The sequence below is a fragment of the Passer montanus genome, unplaced genomic scaffold (assembly GCF_014805655.1).
Source record: "Passer montanus isolate IOZ18808 unplaced genomic scaffold, ASM1480565v1 scaffold2, whole genome shotgun sequence".
In the NCBI taxonomy this organism is placed as follows: domain Eukaryota; kingdom Metazoa; phylum Chordata; class Aves; order Passeriformes; family Passeridae; genus Passer; species Passer montanus.
In genome coordinates, this window is record NW_024366591.1 from 16966270 (window position 1) to 16988491 (window position 22222).

A 22222-nucleotide genomic window follows, 5' to 3' on the forward strand; every position below is an offset into this window, starting at 1 on the left:
GTGCATGTAATATTTCTAGTATTGACAGGGTGAAGTGAGAAGTGAGAAGATGCTATCAGACTTATATTGTACTAGCTCTAGTCTACAAAAAATAAATGTCTTACACTGAGGAAACAGTAATTACCTCTATTCTCTCATTTTTCAAAGACTAAGAGAAGGTAGTTTTCTCAGTCATTGCAAAAATATTTTTTAAATAAACCATCTCAAAACTCAGGAGAGGAAGATAGAAAAGAACTGATGTTCCTGAAATAAGAACATTTTTACAACAGGAAAAAAAAATCAGATGGCATTTTAACAACTATTTTGGCACAGATCTCAATGTGGTATATGAAAAGCTGATATATCTTATTTACAGATTTTCTTTGTTCCTTTGACTACAGTTAGAAGAAAATACTTCATAAAATGCATTCTACTATCATTTTAATTGTTAGTAAGCAGAGTTGTCTGAAAATAGCTTTATACATACAGCTTATATACAATGTGTACAAAAACACAATAACAGACACTTCCAAAATGTGCACATTGGGTTAGCAACACGCCTAGTAAAGCTCCAGACAGATTAACTAATTCCCCTACACCATGCTACAAGAATTTGAAAGGAGCTATACAAAATTTAGTTTACTTACTTGAAACAGACTTTGAATATTAGGTCTGGGAAATGAAGCAAAACCATGCTGATTTCCTGACAAGAAGCAGTAATAGTCTACCTCTGAACAACTTCTCCTCACAACAAAAAGGAACCAACTGTAGCTTTCCATTCTGCCAGAAAGATGGTTCATGCTGTCCATACCACACACAGGAATTTAAGACATTGGGTGGAGTGTGTGAATCAAACAGAAGCATCAAATCTACTACAAGGCCACCTGTATCATCTAGTAATGTCCACATCAGAAAAATTCATTTAAGAAATAAAAACTGCAATGGATTTCAAAGTTCTGTGAAAGGCTATGCAGTGTAGAAAGATTGTCAAAAAAAAATGAGGAGCAGGGAACCACAAAAACCCCAGCAGAAATAAACAGAAAACTTGATCACAGTCAATGATAAACATCAAGAATTGACAAAGGAAGACTTTAAGCATTAGTGCTTTGCAGGTGTAAAATACTTGTGACTGAAAAGGACTCGAGATTGATCAGAAGAGCAGAATCCAAAACTTTGTCTGTCAGGCATCCAGGAAGAATTAGTGATATAAAATTAAAAAGTAGTTCTGAGAACATGTGGGCTCACACAAAACTAAGGTATGAAGAAAGACAAGAGGCAAAATGAAGAAAAAGGAGGATGAGGCAGTATTAGGCAGTTATAGATGTGTCCTGGTTCCAGCCAGAAAAGGGTTCATTTCTGCAGTAGCCAGAAGGGAAATGACCTTGAGGTTACTCTATACCACCTCATGCCAAAGCAGGGGCCAAGAAGGGATGGGTTCCTTTCAGTCAGGCCAATGGTGAAGTGAGTGGCCCAGATAGTGCCAAGTTCCCTGTAGTGATTGCATATGAATCCTTCACTTCTTGTTATGAATTCTAATAACACTCTGTTATTAATATTGTTGTTGCTACTGTTTGTTGCTTATTTCATTGCCGTTTCTAGTAAATTGTTAGCATCTTAACCCTTGATATGTACCTTTTATGCCTCCAATTTCTCTTCTCTATTCCCTGCAGGGGGAGAGAGAGGGGGAAGTGTGGAGTGAGACAGCGGCACATGGTTTGGAGTGTTTCAGTGGGAACACTAAACTGGGAAATTCCATTCCTAAACTATGACAAAATGACAGGTTTTTAAACCATTCCACATAGATTTACAAGTTCAAGTTAATCAGATCCTTTGTATAACACCTCCTAAGAAGCCACTGGAGTCACAGGGCAACTGCAACCAGCTAGGGTAGGCCATATGGAGCCAGTCTAAACTGAACTCAATAAGTTTTCTCATTTGAATGCTGAACACAACTTTATGTACATTACATCCTCCTATAGGTCTCACTGGCTGGTTGGCATTGAAAACTTCAATCTGTTACTTTCCCTGTTGAGTGTTTACAACTGGGGATTTTTTTTTCAAGATAATTATCTAGAACACTTACAGTTTACACCAATATTGCTTTAAAAAATTGGGTAGGGATATAACTAGTCTTGAAGAAAAAGGAATTGCAGAAAAAAGGTTTGAATTTCAGGTGGTTCACAGAGTTACAAACAGAACTAAATAAGGGCAAGTGTATTATAAAGGACAAAGGGAACAATGAATGGATACACTGCATTAGCACTTCAGCTTTTAAAATTATAAGACTAGCAACTAATTCCAAAGTCCAATCTAAATGTCTAGTGTACTCTCTAGTATTCACCTTGGAGAAGTCACTGCAGAAGTACAGGATACAGTGTTGTGATAGAGACAGATCTGTGCTGGAACAGTTCCACCCAACTGTAAAGAAAAACATACTTCAAATTACATTTGGCTCATGAGCTGACCATAAAAAACTACTTCCACAAGGTGCCTTTGTCTGCTATTACTGCCCCTGCTAAGAAAAACACTGCGAGCACCTTGTCTCTGGAGCTCACCTGTGAAAGCTAACCTCTCACCAGGCTTGGGAATGATTATTTGTCACATTCTATGTCACCGTATAAGGGGAATTCTGCTCTGACAGCCTCCTTCAAACTTTTGTATTAACAGCCTTGTATAAGTAGCAGCAGTAAGCTTCAGTCATTGTATCTATGTGACTACCTGCGTTGACATGTGAGCTGATTATAGAAAAAATAAATTAAAAATAAAAGTTTAATGGAATCCAAAATGCCTAACAGTCTTAAGCAAACTAGCACACACACCACAGAGCTAAAGTCATGCAAAATCTATTAAAGCAAAACACAAGCCTGGATCAATATTCAGTTAAAAATACATATTTTCATATCAGAAAATCTATACTTTTAAAAGCAATGTTTTATCAGATACACTGCTTTCCTTTGTGTTAAACATATATCAGCATATCCTTTAAATTACAATATTATGTCAATCAGTTTTGTTTTCTCAATATAACATACTCTTCACTTCCAAGAGTCAGAGTATGAAATAATCTCAGATTGGCCAGAATTTAACAGAGCCTCTCCTCTGAGGACTGTCTAAGAACAAGAGCCAAAAGTGACTTACAAGCTGCAAAGGAAAAGTTCATATTTGTTTCATAGTCAAAAATCACACTCATTAGATCATAATGACATTTCTTGTTTCAAGTTGTGCCCATTCAGCTGTGTCATGGTAGTTACTGTGTTCCTGGTATTGCTTTTCAGGGAAGTCATTTGAATGGCAGAAGAGTTGCACAAGTAGCTGGCAGATCTCTCTTTCTGAGCTTTCTTCCTGCAGCGGAGCTGGTTGTTGAAATGTCTTCTAAAACTCTCACTGAGGAAATACAGTGCGAATGGGTTGACACAAGAGTTGCAGAAGCTTAGCACTCGGGCCACTAAGGTAACAACCATATGTCCCATCGATGGATCAATCTTATTGTAATGAAAAGATCTGTACATGTATAGCACGTGGTTAGGAAACCAGCAGATAGCAAAGAAGCCAACGAAAACTAAAACAATTTTTGCCAGACGCTTCCGAGTTTCCATCTAAAAAGATTAAGAGAACCCAAATGAGCAACAACAAATAAAACTACCCCACATAACAGACTTAATTAAAATATGTAGCATTTTGCTATATTAGCTTCAACAACTGTCATGAGTAAGGCCAGCAAAAATGCTTCCTTCGGGGCCTGAATTATTTTTGCTCTCTCATTTCCTCTCCTTTCCCTCATTCAGTGAACTTTCTTAGCTGTTTGCAGCTACAGCAGGTTACTCTTTCTATATGATACATACAGCAAGGAAGCACTGTTTTTTCATGACCCAAGGAAGCACTGGTTTTTAGCCTGTAAGCATGCACCAAAAGGTGTTATCAAATGTAACCTTTTCTGACGAGATCCCAGTGCTTGGCTCGAAACTTAAGTTTTAGTTAGAAAGCGATTTAGAAATAGCTTCTAGTTTCAAAATCTAGAGGTCTCATGAGATAGACATTACTAGGGTGTTGGCTACACAGTGGTACTTATATGCCTTTGTTTTTCACTGAGGGTCTCAGCTTGCACCTCTCTCCCGGGGAAACCATCAAAATTGTATTACACCATCTAAAGCATCTTAATTCCAGGGTAAGGTGAAATGTTCCATTAATTGCAATAACATCACAAAATGTACCTTAATTGCAGTGCTAAGGTATAACAGATTATGTTGTAGATACTGAGAGTGGCTGAAAACATGGCAGGATAGGAGCCTACACAGAGGTTCTAAAGTGAGAGAGGAAGATAAGCTGGCCAGGTAGAAGGCACCAAAGAGAAGCAGAAATTTTCCCCATATTCCTCCTAAAAGATTTGTTATGTATATCAGACATGTAACTTTTGCAGAGGAAGGAAAGTTTTCTGCTCTGCCCAATTTTCTGGCGGGGGGGAACCCAATCAAATTAATTTATTCTAACTTTTTTTAAACCTGTGAAATTAATCTTTAAATTTTTTTCTTGGGTCTGTCTAAACAAAAAACTGGGGAAATCAAAAAAGATGGGAGAACTCTAACATTCAAATTTGGTAGTATTTGCACTCAGACAGATTGCAAGAGCAGACTAAAAGGTGCAGAAGTATAGTGTTATATTCCACTTGGCTTAAAGAAACATGAGCTGATAGCAATAGTCTGAATTTATTTCCTCTTGCTGGGAGATATGTAAGTACACCAGAATTTTCTGTTCTTCAGAGCCTCATAGATTAACAAAGAGGAAAAAAAAAAACCTAAGTAGAATGAAAAAATGTGTTCTTACTTTGAAAATACATGTGAGTTCAGAAATGTGGTATAAATTAAATACTGTTTCCATCCAGAGGGTTCAGCCAAAAGGCTCTCTATATTTCACTGGGAAATAAAATAATACATGAAGTGCTAATATGTATGCACTTTTGACAAGAAGCAGACTAGAGTAGAAATCAAATGTTGCTCAAAGAGGACGTAAAGGAATGTAGTCTTCCGAAAAGAATGTGTGCATGCAAAGAGATTTCTGAGAGTATGAAAGTAGTTTTCTAAATTACTGGCAGAGAAAACAATTCAAAACTGTTTAAATTGGCATAATTATTTTTCTCTATCAGTACTAATGCTTTTGCAAAGCAGCTGAGGGGCTTTCACTGCAAAAACTGTTGTTTGTACATGTGTGTTCCTGCTAGTGTTACTATCTTGTTGCTTCCTGTGCCTTATGGGAAAGATTGGCTTTCTCCAGCATTTTAAAATGCTCTGTCTCAAAGATATACGGAATCTATACCTATCTATGCTCTATGTTCACATTTCCAGCACTCCTTCATCTGAAAAGAATCTTAGATCCCCTGAGTAAAGTTTTCCCTATCTATGTCAGCTTTCTCACTTCCAAGCACAAATAAAAAGGGACAATTCTCAAAACATTCATGTAAAATTTCTTTCCTAAAATGACTGCCAATAGAGACAGTTGAAGCCACCATCATTAACTACAAAAACATCACTCTTCAGTAAGAGTACAAGTAATGGTTACAGTAACAGCACATACAAACATATATAGTGAACTCACATGCTGCTAGGAATGTGCATTCATGGCAGTGAATTTATAATTTTCCTTGTTCATATTCATTTACATACTGAGCTTAGTATTGAGTAATCGTGAAAACCAGACAAATGTTGAGATAATCCTTGGTTTATTTCATGTGGAGACTGAACTAATCCTCAGTAAAATCCAACCATTTAGATGTTATTGACTTTCATCTATAAGTGTATACAGCACACAAATCTTTTACTAGGATGTGAAAAGCAAATTGCTTACCTGTCTTTTGGAATGCTCACTGTGTTCCCCAGGGATGTTGTGAGCACTTTTTATTAAACTCTTTGCAATATGACAGTAGTAGATACTGATAATTACAAGAGGGACAAGGAAATACACGAGGAAAAGCAGCACAGAATGGATCTTTGGGTGCATGTCGTCTGTCATGGGGTATGGTATGCATGCTGTGAAAGTGGCATTATCTGTGTCATTGATGTGAGCCAGTTCGGAGAACACTGCTTCAGGAACTGCCAGGAGCATGGAGATTACCCAGATGGCAGTGGCTTTCAGACAAGTCCATAGCACTGCACTGGAGGTCTGGATGTCCATGGGATTTACAATTGCTTTGTACCTGAAATTGACCAAAACGCAGACACAAATTAAAAGGTATTCAAATTCAACATGCAGTCCATAAGCGTACTTCATATCTTTGATTAAAACAATGTCATGTTTTTCTCTCATTTGGGATTTCAAGGGGCTTTTAATCTTTCTTTAACTTGAATTCTCTAAATCTCCACCTTTTTTTGTACACACTCATCAGAGGAGGTGGGAGGAGACCTGGATACAACCTGTGGCTGTATGTGCCCATTCTGTGCCAGTGTGGTGAAAGTGAAGAATCAGCCATGGCTCTACCCTTTGCTTCTCAAAATACCCCCCAGAAAACCTCCCACCACTAGGTAGGTGCATCCTACCTCCATGCTCCACGTGTGCCAGCACATGCACACTTAGTATTTCCTTCCTTTTTTCCTCAGCTCCTGAAGCCCAGGGCTCTCTCTTGCTGCCACCACAACTTTCCCACTCTAGGACATTCCCACCCCCTTAGAGGAATATCTGCATCTTCATAAAGTCAGGCAGTTATGACTCCCAATGGCCTGTGCAGAAAGTATTAAACTCCTACATAAAGTAAATATTTCCACATCAATAGCTGGAAGCTGCTGCTCTACACTGCATTTTGGAAAACTGTCTCATAATGTATGATTACATATAAACCTTTGTGGAACTGATAATTGCATAGCCCCTGCAATGGAAACAGGAAGAATTTCAGAGAATGGAAATATCACTCTAGAGCAAAGAAAAATAAATGAATACAAGTAGACTTTGGTCAGGAATTCTTTTATTTAAAAAAATCATTGCAGGAGGTGATACAAAGTCAAACATTCCACAAGAAAATGTAATTGTTATAAGGACAAATAGAATTTGAGAAAAATATTTCAAACATATTTTAAAGTTCCACTTACATTTGTAATTTATTTTAATTTTTTTATGTAAGTAAATTATTCTTACATTAATATTTCTATTAAAAACTAAATCTTAAAGGTTAAACAAAACATTTCATTTTGTCTAAGCTGTGGCAGTATGGAAGCTCAGGGGATTTTTCTTAACTGCATTAATTTTTTTGTTTCTACTTTCAATTTGATTTGGGATGGCTGTGTTTTTTTCTGAAAGAGCAAAAGTTTTGAGAAATTTAAAAAATTATTCTCCTTTAATATTCAAGGAAAAGTTTAACAAGATAAGGGGAGTCAGTAGAGGTTCATACTCCAGGTACATAACTTTGTTCATCCTCTAGTGTTTGTAGTCAGTGAAGAAGTATGAATCACTTTCAAGGAGTGATTCAGATTTTAGGTATATTAAATCACCCTCTAGGGTGCTTGGGTTTTTCCTCTGTTAGCTACACAATGAGCTTAGATTAAGGAGAACAGTAAGTCAGAGGCCTCTACTTTGTGATAAAATTCCTTATCCATGCATGTAGATAGATATACATGCCTGTGGATGTATAAATGTGTACGGGTATGAGCAAGTGTCTGAATACTTACCAAGGATTAGTTTATACCTAAATATAACTTGGTTGCTGAAGAGAATGCTGATAAATGCAGCTGTGATCCCTAACACCCCTTAGGGCTAATTTGCAGGTCCTGACAGGTAGTTCATAGCCCCTCAACACCTTAAGCAGATGTTTGCAACTGGCTATGCCATGAAAGAATCTGGAGCAGAGCATTATCATGGTACCCAAGGAAGCCTTTCCTTCGCAGAATATGTGAGTCAAAATGTGCCTTGGGGTCCTCTTTCTCAGGTTTGTGATAAATCATTTGATCATGAAATAATTTAAAATAATGGCTATTAATGTTCATATCCTCTCTAAATTCAGAGAGAATTTTTGACTGTATTTTCACCCCTATCATGGAGTAGAAAACAAAACTCAGAAAACTGTCTCTGTTAATTTATATTTACCATTTCTGCTAACACGCAGTGAGAAACTCCCTGGACACCAAGGTGTAAAGAAAGCCTTTATACTGCCATAGGAAGGACAGTAGCTTCTGCAGAAGTATGAATACTCCCCAGCACAAACTGTAACCTCATTATTCAATAATTGCTTCCTATTGCTGTCTGCCTTTATTTCATTACATAAAGACAGACCCTCTATTTTTGAAGTGATGTCAAGTCCTTACATCTGCTCATTTTTAAAAAGTTTGCATTTTTAAGGAGAAGCTGGTTTGGTGATTTTGGGGTAGGGGGAGGACATTGGATAAAAATAATGTTTTGTAGTACAGATGGCTTTCCTCTCCTTTTCCACTTCATCACTTCAAAATACTTTGACCACAGTCCTATGACCCAAGTAAATGACCATGTCACAAATAGTTGTTTTAGCAGCAAATTGGCCTAGTTAATCTCTAAATGGAAGAATTTTTCAGAAGTCTTTACGTTAACAGAAGATGTGACATATATTTGTACTTTGGCATATATTGCTGTTTCAGCAAATAGTATGTTTTTCTCTGAGCCATAACTACTCCAAGTGGAAAGGCACTGAAGCAGAGTGCCCCATTTCACAAAACAGCTGAGTTTAGCACAAAAACCCCCTTCTTTCGTTCAGCTTGCTAGTTTACTGGCTACAAGGTGGCAATCTTCCTAGGATTCAGCCCTTCACAGTATTCAGTGTCAAGAAAAATACACTGTGTTTTACAAAAAAACTGTCATCTTGTTTATATCTTTAAAAAGCTATGGAGTGAAAAGAAATAGGTTACAGATAAAATGAAATGTATCCTGAATATAATGAGAAGTGTTCCCAAAGTGAAAACCCAACCTCTGCCTTTCATAAAACCAGTGTAAGGCTAAAACATACCACCAACCATTCAAATTACAAAGACCATATTTTCCATCAATAAAAACAATGTCAGCAAATTAGACTAATGGTGCAAATTAGTCAAATTAGTAAGTAGATTCATCTTTTACTTCACTGAAGAAAAAAGAGCAAATTATAGGTTGTCATGAAGTTCAGGAAATAATTATAAATATGCATTTTGTTTTAATTAAAAGTCATCATGTAAATCCTGTCTTCCTATATCCTCTATCACTATCACTGCTGACAAAGGGACCCCAGCTTGGGAAACCCCTCCTGTCTTTGAAGCTGTGGTTTCTGCCAACAGACACAAACTTGCCCCACTCTCCTTCAGCAGATTGGTTTCTTTGTATAGGGGGTGGTTTGGTGTTTTTTTCCATTTTAAAGCAATCTCCTCTCTTCTACACAATCCCTACTAGAAGGGAAGGAATCTAGAAGAATACCTTCTTTCTCTAGAGGTATAACATTTTGCTACCTTCCAAACTCCAAGCTATTTTATCTACTTCTCCTAACCTTTGTTTTCAAAGACTTTCTAAAGGTATCTCTCAGCTCCAAATTAGAATGGAAAGTTCTACCCCCGTTTCTGCTGCATCCACAATGCTGTTTCCCTCCCACAGAGTTGATTTCAAAGGAAGGTGCTCCTTTACTAAACCTACAATGTCATTCCTTTGCTTTCCTACCTCTTCTCCTAGAGCACTTTGTTGTGATGACCTTAAAAAAAACCTAAAAACAAAGCCCCAAAATAACTAGTCGATATTTGGGCAGCCATTGGAAAATAGCCTACCATTCTAACTAGATTAGCCTCAATATCTCCTCGCCCTTTTGATTGTGTGTAGTCTCTTGTCCTTTTTTAAAAGCCCTTCAGGTCAAGGACTTTCTTCTTGTTGCTGTTTATATAGTACCTGCCAGAAACAGGACCCTAATTTATCACCTGATTTCCTACATGACATCACAATGAAAAGAAATATAATAATGAAGTGTCAGAAGCCAGGCAGAGACACAATTCAGGCAGGGAAGTTTCACATTGCTTTAATTTTCATTTTAATCCTGGAGCTGGAGGGGTTGGCATTATTTGCCTCATTATAAATAAGCTTTTTAAAGTGATGTTGTTGTGTCATTGCACTGCATTTCCTGCAAACTGGAGTAATTTATCAAAGCCATTCATATGGTTTTGATAAAAAGACTCCAGTCTTTTATTGTGCCCTTGCACCACGTGCCCTTGCATGGTGCTTTCAAACACAAAAATTTTAACAACATAAAAGCTTATAAACATATCCAAAAGGAAACCTGGTTGTATAATCAGTATTTGTTAAAAATGCTCATATCATGTCCAGTTGCAGTCCACTCAACTACAGTAAAATGAAATGTTAGATGGGACCAAAGCCCTTTCCCTTGTATGCGCAGTCCAATTGGCCCAGCTCCAGCAGAATCATTAAGAGGAAAACAATTTATCCTGCTGAAAACATTGTGGGATCATTTTATCATTTGAATTCAGATATGCATTGTTCTATTTTATTCTCATAAATTCTTGAAATGTAAAGTACATGTCTCTCTTTTTTCAGATAATATCAATGTTTTTATTCTGTGTTTATCTCTTGAGAGCAGAGAATTGCATTCACTCAGGAATGAGCATCTCTGAGGTCTGATAGTGAATATAATGAACAGTATTTGAAATGCAGACTAGAAGACCATGTGTAAACACACTTAAAGTCAATGTCAATGTCAATAACATGTGTTCTGTGTTTTGCAGGGGGAAAATCTTAAGATTTTCCTAAGTGGAAAAAGTTTTCCACTCTGTAAAAATACACTGTGTTGAGCCAAAAAAATATCAATAATGGTTCAACACTTGTTGATGATTTCTCCACCCTGAAAAGAATCAAACCAGAAGTTCTCCAGGATGGTGGAAGGATTTTTTTCTGCATGAAGTGTATTACCTGTCCTGTCCACTCGTTTCAGAAGAGAAATTTTCTCTTTCCTTTTCATTTTTTCTTCTCTTTCTACTTCTGCTACTTGCTATTTGCCTCACATTAGCTAACTATGCTTCTTACAAGCTCGTGCAAATCTTGCAATGCCAGCTCATTGCCTGCAATCTGGACTTCACTTCTACTTCTCTAAAGCCATTCATTTATATCTGCACTAGTTAAAAGCATGAGTTAAAAGTACCACAAATAATTTGTTCAATCTGCTCCTGAAAGCAATATTAGTAACTTGTTTCACCAGCTATTATTCAGAAAAGTTCATTTATGTCAGTATTTTCAGTGAATTTATATTTAAGTTTGATAATGTCAAGTCACTGATGAACGTGTTTTAAGATATCTTAAGACAGACTAATAGGTCTTTATTAGAGTTGCAGTTTCTCTAAGTTTCTACTGTGAAAAGGAGGAGAGGAGTCACCCTGTTCTTCTAAGTTCTTCTAAGCCTTCTGATGTTTACATTTTTGTAATGGAGTTTCTCACACACTTTTCATGTAAATAATGATTGTTTTGCATTCCTTTCTGGAAATAGAGAGAATTGATAGACTGTTAGTTTGACCAGTGTGACTGGAGAGGTAACAATTTCATCCTCCAATCCAGAGTCATTTTTAGAATTCTGTAAATATCAAGGCCAAGAAATAAACATCCCCTTTTTACCTTGAACATCTCGGCATGTGCGTGTCATTCATTTCGTGTCATATTGCAACAAGAACCAAATCTAATAAAGATGCTACATCTATATGAGCAAATTAAACAGTGCCATAGTCTATATGTATGCCTGGAAGCCAAGTGGCATTGGCCAGACATCCACGACTATTTAATTAATCTCTTTAATTGTCCAGTACAGGACCACCACATCCAAACAAATTAGGCAGTTTACACTTCTGTTGGTAATGGCCACTGGACCTGTGTTTAATCCTGAATCAAGCCTAGAAATTGTTCAGACAATACTGATTGACCCAGGTCAAAATCACATAAATCACCTCTACAAAACCAGTTTGACAAGTGTCTGACTGCCAGTCCTCAGTCCCATGCTCTGGTACTGTTGAATATAGGTTTGTACATATATAGATAGACAGATATACACAGGAATATCTATGTGCATTTAAAAAAAACCCACACACTTTCAGGCACTTGGAAGCATCATCCAGCAATCTTGCACAATGGCTGGCCCATCCCAACCCACTGTGCCCATTCTTTCTTGACTTTTAAAAGAAGAAAGCTGTTGTATTTCCGCTGCTGGACGTGCCAGGATCTTCCCTGGATTGCACCTACTCTGTTTGCACCTAAGCTTCATTTACAATCCTGAAACTAAGCACAGCCAAACTGATGAGTCTGATTTCAAAGTTATGTTTAAATAATGGATGGGGCACACCAAAGTCATCACCCTTCACAAAACTGCCATGGCAAAGGTAGCTCTGGCATGTGCCTCCCCGGGAGCAAAATGGGGCCATTCATGCAGCCCAGGCTGCTAGACAGTGGCTCAAAATTAATATTTCACCTGTGAGGAGAGATATGTGCCTCCCCAGGAGCAAAATGGGGCCATTCATGCAGCCAGGGTGTCTGGGAGCCATTGCCCAGGCTGATAGACAGTGGCCCAAAATTAATATTTCACCTGTGAGGAGAGAACTTTATTCTTAGCCTGCTGCATCACACAAACAACTGTATATACTATTTCCCAGGGGGAAATATAAGGAAGTTTAGGCTTCTATCACCTTTCTGGACTATTTATCTCATTCCAACACTAATTTGGAATCCTGTATTTTGGATTCTGCTCAGGAGGGGTGAATGGGATGAGGGGAAAGTCAGTACCTAGGCTAGGTATTAGGCCATGCAATGCACAGCCTGGACAAGCTTAGCTACTTTTTGTCTTTGTCCCCTAGTTATCTTTTCTCCTTTTAAAAAAGCTTAGAAAACCACAACTAGCCTTGTTTAATTCTCTCAGGGTTTACAGTCTCAATCCTGAAGGGTCAAAGGACTTTGACTCAAGAGAAATCCATTTCTCCAAATGAGTTTGATCCAAATCCCATGATACCCTAACCTTTAGACTGATGATACAGAGTTGCATGCTTGTCTGCATATTTACTATGTGCTTACTGCATGTCTCTCAGCAAAAATATCTATACATACTTAAATGAAAAAGATCTCATAATATCATCACTGATGGATCAGAAGGTTGATAAAAATATCAACTACAGAAACTAGAGTGTCTGAAAGAAAAAATCCCAAATGTAAAACATGCTTAGTGCCATTTTACCTTTATAAAGTTTTTATTGTTACAAAACAATTTCTCCCATTTCATTGATGAATTCAGTTATAACCCATACCACAGCAGGTAACATACTGTTGTGCAGAAAATTACATGGTCAGATGATTTTCAGAAAACAAGCCAGGAAGAATTAAATGACCAAACCTCTATTAATATACCTAGAACAGACTCATTTCTCATTTTCTCATTTGAGAATCTAGACCCTAATTTTCTAATTTCTAAATTCAAAAATTCATTTATTTGCTCCAGTATTATCATCTAAAAGGTCTACTCTCTCACTTATAATAACATTTCCAGTTCAATTTTATTTGCAATTTCTGATCTTGGTCTGCCCTGAAATCAGTGTAGATGGAAAATAAATGAGTACATACCATGGTAAAAAAAAAAAAAAAGAGGAATATAAAAACATTATAGAGGGAAAAGTTAATGCAATAATCCTTAAAATACATTTAATCAAACAAACTTGGAACCAAAATACAAACATGAAACTATTCTTAAAAAATACTATGAAAATCAGCTGGAAAAAGATTAAACAATATTTGGAATAATCATGTTAAGGAAAAAACAAAATTATATGAGATATAATGACATCATATCAGAATAACCCATTTCTCTCATGTTTATACAGACACCACAATTTTATTTTGATGTATGTTCATACAAACCTGGAAATACACAAATCTACATGCAGCAGATGCTGCTGAAAAGCTTCTGTGGACTGTTTGTCTTGTGGTTATTTTCTCTGATGTCTGAAAAGTTGTGTCAACTTTGTTCCAAAATATGCTTCTCTTCAATGGACACCAAAGTAGGTTTCCTCTTATTTTTACAAATTTAACGAACTAGTAAGAACTTACTTGCTATTTGTGATTACACTGTCAAATTACACTGAATCTCAGCATGGTTTAGAAGTTGCTAGTGAAACATACCTAGACCTAGGCATTGTGATTGCATATACCTTGTTTTATTAATACATATAAAAACACATAAAATAATTTACCATCAGAAATATATAGTCTGGTTCTGCAGCAGAACTCATATCATAAATACACAAGTTCTTCTGTAATTAAACAGTTTAAAATGAAGATTCAATGAAATTATCCCTTTCAGGAAGATATTGAAGAGTTCCATCATACTGCATGCATATATAGAGACGTATTATTTATTCTCTAACAAACTTATCATGTGAAATATTTTCCCTAGACAAAGCATTGGTAAAGCATACTTGATGTTTGACATCATTTCTGAGGATCTGCTAAATGCTGACTTGAGAATTCCAGCATTCCAATTCGTATTAACCCATTGCAGTGTAATAGATGAGGGAGTCATGTACCACATTATGCTGAGGACAAACAAATAAAATAAAGGGATGGTGATATACACGCTTGTTAAGAATTGGGCTGGATCTGCTGTTTAGCAGCTATTTTGCCTGTCACAGACACAGGCTTTTACTGAATAGCTCAAAGAAGCAGGAAACAGGAGGGATGGTTTTGAAGCTGTTTCTCTGTGGTTAGGTTGCAGCCTGCAAAAGGCAATCTAAACACCAGCATTTGCAATAGTTAAAACAAAGTGGCTTCTGCCAGCTCAACACAGGCACTGCATTGATCACTGACTGGGATAAACACCACAGCCATTTCTCACTTCACCATCCTCCATCTAAGCTGTTTCTGTATGGGTTGGAGAGTACACACAGGACATGCACAAAGGCAGGAGTTTAACAGATGCACGTGTCTGTATGAAGTTTGAGAAGCAGTTGCCTAACTTGGCAGGAAAATGTTATTTGCTGAGAAATCACTTTCAGCTGTGCAAAGACAAGAGGAACTTCTCCAACAGCCGATTTGAATTGCCTGGCTTGGACAATACTACCCTAGAAGGGTTAACTCCTTAATGTACTCCAGACATAAAATTCTTTCTGCAATCTCTAAGTCTAAACATGTTGGGGAGGGGGTGATTCTGCCATCTCTTTTTTTTTTCTGGAATATTTTACATCATACTCCTTTTATCTTCATAAGATGGATATAAATTAATTGGAAAATTATTGGGTGGGGACAGGCCTCATTGTCTCATTTGACAAAGGTTTTCTGGGAAGCTTTGAGAGTCAAGTTTGCATATATAAACTAAAAGGCAAGTTGAAAAAATGTGACAGACAAAGCTTACCAAATCTCTCTTAAATTTCTTTTGCATTGCCTGTTATTGCATAAATATAACCATACTGTTATAGTCTACAGTGAGAGAAACATCTGGACTATCATGTATTTTAATGAACTTCATTCATTCAATACATTTACCTCAAGTGTTAGGGTATCTAAAATATATACTTACAGAATCTCATAGTTCTATTTGGTCCATATATTTTTGTTTTTCCGTCTACTGTATAGTGCTAAGGCATAGCTTTTCACTTATAATCTTCCATTTTACCTTTGATTATTTTTTTATTTATTCTTTAATTATAAGTAATTTTCAATATGTCATTTAATACTATTTTACTCATAAGGACTCCTTAGTTCCTGACTATCAGCTATTAGAGCTCAAAAGGAAATCATGTCCACTGTCCTGCTTCACCTGCTCCACTACATGTAATAAGAAATGAGGATTTTACATTTTTTCGATCACTGTATTTCAGCCTAAATTAGCATCTGCCATAATAAAAGAAGAAACTAAAAATAAATTGTGAGAAAAGTAAAAAGAAGTTTTTACTAAAGTGATATTACTAATGAAAAACCCAAAGAAGTTAGTAGGGCAGCTTTTCACACTTCAGAACATTTCCAAAGTTCCCAAAGAAAAGGAGATAATAGATCAGCAAACTGAACCAAAACAGATTTTGCTATCAGATGTCATCAGATGTCAGCACAGAGTGCAAACTTTCAAAAAACATTGTTAGATTCAGATTGCAGTCTTCCAAATCTAAAACAAATATAGAGAAAAAAATGGAACAAAGAGCTAAACAAATAGTTTAGCTATGAAAATCTATAGAATACATTTTAAGCATCTCAGGCACTATATTTATCTATTTAAGTATGAATTTAAATTTTCAAACTCTTAATCAAGTATTTGTCTCATCAAAGGTGTCTTTATGTCACATTACTTAGGAAGAAAGAAAATACGATGCTATTCCAGTTGTAGTAGGGTGAGTTCAGCTTTGCTGTCTCCATTAGAGTGCAGCAGAACTGCATTAGGTCTAACACATTTAAATCTTTCATTAGAAATAAAATTCAGTGTAGGAGAAGAAATAGCATTAAATTTAATCCTATTTTTACAGATCACTTAAAAAATGAGGCATAAATGATGGCTAAAAAGGAAAGACTATTTGGGACAAGTCTAAAGCTGTTTGAAGAGGCTGCTGTTTGTTCCTCCAAAGGCTATTCACTGCAGATATCTTGGCATTTTTTGGGTACCATACAACAATACAGCAATGCCAGAGGTGCACATTGTAGCACCCAGTCTTAATTCACTTCCCCCCAGAACTGTCCACACCCAGGTTAAAATGCCATCCAGACCTCTAACTCTGAAAAGCATCTTGGAAACACCTTCCCATACTGCCCTGCTAAAGTTTTCACCCTACCTAGATTGCTTCTCATGCACAAAACAGCGAGATCCCTCACCCTGAAAAAACCATGAGGATCCCCATGGGCCCAGTTTGCCTTCTGAGCTAAATGTATGGTCCATCATGGACACAAATTGGAAAAACACTTCATGCAGCAGTAAGAAAGTTCATTGGATGGTTCAAGTCAGGTTCATCCCTGGCTTCTGCCCTTTTTACAGTGAGGAGATGCTGGCACACATTTTCTTCACGTGTGCCATGCTGCAGCCCCTCTGGCAAACACTTCTCACTTCTTCATTTTTATTCTCCTTATCAAAGACCATACCAAGTCCTGCAACCTTCTCATCAACATCCATTAGCCCTTGCCAAAACTGCAGTCCATGGACCCTGGAGAAACAAGCTCATCAAAGCTCCATTTTTCAGTTCTTGTCCCACCACATCTCTAGGAAGTGCATCCCTGGCTGGCTCACACCCGAGCTCTGGGCACTTTCAGGGTGTGCTGCTGTTTTTCAGTTCTTGTCCCACCACATCTTTAGGAAGTGCATCCCTGGCCATCACACCCGAGCTCTGGGCACTTTCAGGGTGTGCTGAGTGCTGTTGGGAGTGTTCTGTCCCACATTCCCCTTAGTTCCCCTCTTTCTTTTGGTACATTTTTGTCTTTCAGCAGTCTTCCTTTTTCTCATTTGTCATCCAGTTTATTAAGTTTTCTCTTTCTGTTGCCCACCCTCTCTTTTTTCTTCAGTTTTATAAACAAGAGAAATATTAAGATTTGTAGAGGTGGTCTGGTTTCTCCACAACAGAGAAAACTCAGTGGCCATGAGGGGCATGGTTGCTATCCCTACATATCCTGTGTGGCAGTGAGAAGGGACAGCTGGCTCAGCAGCACATCTCCTGTGCTGACTTCTCCATCCCACAGGAGAGGGAGATTGCATCCTGCTCTGACACCAAAACTCTGTACCAGCAGTGCCACCACTGCATCATCTCTGCTGCCACCATCCCCACCTGCACCGCTGACCTCCCACCCCCTCTGCCCCAACACGTGTGGGGCTGCAGCAGGGCACCTCTCCCCACGCCTGGCAGCCAGACCTCCAGGAGCTCAGGGGTGGGAAAAACCAGCTGCCATTCCTGTGATGGGGATGGGCAACCTCAGGCAGATATGCTGTTAAATCCCATCTGCATGGAGGGGAAGCCTGGAAAGTATTGTTAAAAAATACATATTACATTTGTACACACAAACAAAAACACCCAAATTAAAACTCAATCTCAATACAAGATAATGAAGCTTTCCAAATAAAAGGTGCATGTTTGTCACCATGAAAGCATTACTGATGCTGAGAAGGACTTCTGTGACAAAAAAAAATCTGTATGAAATCAAGCAACTTTACAAAATATATACATATGCAATTATATATTACTACTTTTACTAAAGTAAAAGCAGTAGTATGTAATTTTTCTTCTTTCAGTTTGTTGGCAACAATCATTCAGAGTTTGTAGCTTCTGTAGCTACTTCCGTTAAATGTATCACACACAAGGAAATCATTATGCAGAACTTCCACACAAACAATAAGTATTAATTTGACTGTGGAAACCAAGACAACCTCCCTCATCCTAATTTACACAAGCATGCTCCAAAGAATCCTAAGTATTCCTAAATCTGTTCTTTAGTGTAATCAATGTCTGGCATTCTATACAGTCTCACGGTTACAAGTGGCAAAAAGCAGGAAGGGCTTTAATTAATTATCCTATATTAAAATGTACTTTGAACATTATCTGTGAAAGAAGGGACCACTAAGAAGACATTGTATACCAGACCAAATCCTGGATTATAATGGAGCCCTCTTAGTGACATCACTGCTTACAAACTGCTACCATCCTACCCTAGATTCACTTATCTGGAGAAAACACTGCCCCCAGCCAGGCCTCACCTCCTCAGCACCTCTTGGGTGCAGGATGAAGCCAACACTTCTGATCTGCCAGCATAACCACCCACAACTGATCTAGCTGCGACACACATTAGAATCTGGCTACAGATTGGTGTCACAGAAACCCCTCCACAGCAGTGCCTCCCCTCTAGTTCAACACAAGTGTTGTACAAGGTGTCCTACAAAGAGTAGACTTGACTCCAACCCAGAGACCACTGAAAGTTCAGCCAGCTTCGCTCAGCAATCTCCTGGGCCCTAGGAGACTGGTCTCTGAAATCAGTGGAAGATCTTCTGACTGGAAAATACAAGGTTTTTTGTTCTCAGTTACCTAAAATAAAACTACAGAGGTTAAAGAAACATTGTAAATTCCTAGTATAACCATTTATGACATTGGCATATACTGTGGAGTCCAAAATGCTGGAGAAATGTATTTTTTATGAGCTATTTGTTCTCAGCACACAAACTGTAACTGTTTTTTAGTATGTGCAATTCTAGACGCATTAAGCATAAACACAGTCAGTATTATAAATTCTTGACTCTTTACTGAGATAAAAAGAGGGATATAAAATTATCCAGAAAAGTCAAACAGTGAATGTTCCAAAGCTATATATAAAAAAAAGCAAATTAATGAATCCTTAAACATTAAATCACCAGCATTCCCTCACATCACATTTCTCTAGAGAAATTACCTCCACCAACTTCTTCCCTTTTCAAACAAGATGTACACCACAAGATTCTACGGAGTTGAAATAGAGCAGAAAGAGAACTGCAGGGTTTCCTTGGATCTGTAAGGGATTTTAAAATACTATTTAACTGAAGTAATCAGAGAGCTACAGGTGTTCACTTTAAGATATGTTTTGCAATCTCTTCTTCAAACTCGTAATCCATTTTCACAAGTTACAGTCTTTACAGACAAACACATTAGGTCCTGATTCAAACAGAACTGAAATTAATTTCTCACTGAAGACTATCCTCAAGTGAAATCAATGGACTGAATTAGCTAAAAAAAAAAAAAAAAAAAAAAAAAAACCCACCAGAAAATAAAGGCTTAAAATTTTTAAACATTAACATTAATATCCTAAATATTACTCTAAGTATGAAACTGTATTTCTAAACTAAATTCATGCATCAATGTAATGCAGTGGCTCAATTCAAAACCCAACAAAAGAAAATTAATGAATGCCTATGGAGAAGAAATTAAACACTTTCATTTCTGGCCAAAAAAAAAAATTGCTCAGATAAAAAATAAAGATAATTTCATATAATTCAATTACACAGCAGATTTTGTCTTTCAGAGCCTGAAGCATAGTCCTGAAGCTACTCAGTTGCTATAAATTCCTTAAGTACCCATTCACAGCAATTGGGAGGAAAAACTGGGGATTCAGCTTTTTGTTTTTTCCTAATTTGACAAGTACTGGAGATAAAATTGTTACTTTCTAATTTGTTTTGGGGTATTTCCTTTTTTTTTTTTCTTCTTCTTTTCTAAAAGTTCAGAAAATAATAAGAATAGTTTGAGCAAAAGTTTAAGACTGACAATTAGAGCAATTTGTTGTCCCTGAATTCCCAGAAGATAAGCTAGTTCTGGCAATCACCTCTGGTAACGTGCTCCTCTACTAAGGCACAGACACACATACAGGCACATGTGTACACCTTCTCAGCAGAAAGAAATAAACTGATTAAAAATACATCTATGTCTAACTTGGTTTAAGTCACTCACTGCCTGTAGATACAACACTGAATTGGCAAGGGTCGTATCTGGCATCTAAAAGTTTACTCTAATTAATAAAATTTCAGTATATGGACTGTTACAGGACCATCCCAGGGATGCAGAAGACAGGGCTAAACTCAATTCTTGCAGCTGACACCCTGGAAGCTGGGGGTCAGGCACAGCCATTTCCAGATACCCTTTCACTTCAATTAGTACCACCTAGGGAAGAAGAAGCACAGGCACCTCACAGGTTGGAATAAGGGGATTGCAAACCAGGGATGCCTTGTCTAGAGAGGTGCTTTACCTTTCATCCAGCCTCAGCCCAGGTTGCAGAGAGCTGAAGTGGTAGCTCAACTTTCCTACCTGTCAGCACTGAGGGCGGTGAGGGTGAAGACAGAGACACCAACGGAGGTCAGCTGGATGACAGGGATGAGCTTGCAGCCCACTTCTCCAAAGAGCCACTCTTCAGAGAAATACCGGGAGGCATCCACAGGCACACAGGTCACTAGCAGGAGCAGATCACCAGCAGCGAGGCTGGAGATGAAGATGTTTGGCACACTTCTCATGGCGCTGTTGGAAATGAAGATCTTCATGAGGGTGATGTTGCCCAGCAAGCCGACAGTGATGATGAGCAGGTAAAGTGAAGGGATCACACAGCGGATGACGAACACGGCCGTGCCTCTCCCCGGGGACAGCAGGGCTGTGTCGGGTGCCAGGCGGACACTCCCATTCTCCCCGAGGGGCACTGCTGTGAGCTCGGGCGGGGGCTCTGGCTCCATCCCACAGCTTCGCGTGGACTGAAGGTCTCCAGTGTAAAGTGCAGTGGGAGCCACAGGAAAGCTTCACCTCTCTGCAAGTCAATCAACTCCCCCCCCTTCTCTACCGCCTTTCTTCCTACCCCTTCTTTGCCGAGTTTTCTCCCTTAAGAAATGCAGAGGAACGTCTGCCGCAGCAGTGGCCGGGGAGGGAAATAAAAACTCCCGTGCGCTGCCCCTCGGCTCCTCGGACAAGCCTCTCCCGGTGAGCAGGAGATCCTGGGGGCAGAGAACGCCGTCGGGACAGCCGCTCCCTGCCCGCGTCCCGGGAGCGCCGCTGCCGCGGCGGAGAAGGCGCGGTCCGGCCGCCGCCGCCCCGCGGAGCCGCCGGGGGGCCGGGGCAGGCACAGAGCGAGCCCGCTCCTCACTCGGCAGCACCGGCTTATACCTGGTACCGAGAGGGGCCGCCCAGCCCCGCCCCGCCTCCTGCGAGCGCCTCGCCCCCGCCCCAGCCCCGCGCCGCCGAGGTGGATCCCGCGGGGAAGGGAGAGGCGGATCCCGGAGCCGCCGCCGTCCCGAGGGGTCCCAGCTCCTGAGCGCGATGGGCACGACGTGGTGAGAAGGAGGGGAGAGGGAAGGCGCTCTCCCCGCCGCTGCCCACCGCAAAGCAGGCTCTGCCCGGCAAACCGGAGAGCTGTCCGACACGTCGGACAGAAGGCAGGATCGCCTCCGGAAACTCGTCTTTCAGCATCTTACCCAGGTGAAACCACAGTGCTTTGAAACGCAGGGTGGCAGGGAGCGAGGGGCATGAGAATAAAGAGATTTTATTCCTGACATCCATCCCATGTGGGTTGTGCATAGATTACTTACTCAAAGACATCATCTGTGTTTAAAGTTTTAAGGTTTGATTTGTGAAGCTGCATTTCACAGTGGTCTCTACTATGGAAAGGGGGGCAGGTGATGTGTTCTATCCATTACTTACTCTGCAAGTGGTATAACACAGTGGAGAATGAATTTTTGTTTGCCTCTTTGAAGAGGAGAATTTGTCTCTAACGCTTCTTGATTTTCAGTGAGAGTAATGTCTTTACATCCGAGTGTCTGCACATGTATAGGCTTTCCAAACAGCTC

At 39.0% G+C, this 22222-nt stretch overlaps 1 protein-coding gene across 1 annotated transcript; it reads right to left on the minus strand.

The window, feature by feature from the left end:
• Positions 1-3076: 3076 nt before the first annotated feature.
• NMBR (neuromedin B receptor) lies at positions 3077-21463 on the minus strand. Its single transcript, XM_039707466.1, has 3 exons — positions 20703-21463; positions 5818-6166; positions 3077-3575 (listed from the first exon to the last, which is right to left on the minus strand). The coding sequence occupies exons 1-3, from the start codon at positions 21116-21118 to the stop codon at positions 3174-3176; spliced, it is 1167 nt and encodes a 388-aa protein (XP_039563400.1). The 5' UTR covers positions 21119-21463; the 3' UTR covers positions 3077-3173.
• Positions 21464-22222: the final 759 nt, after the last annotated feature.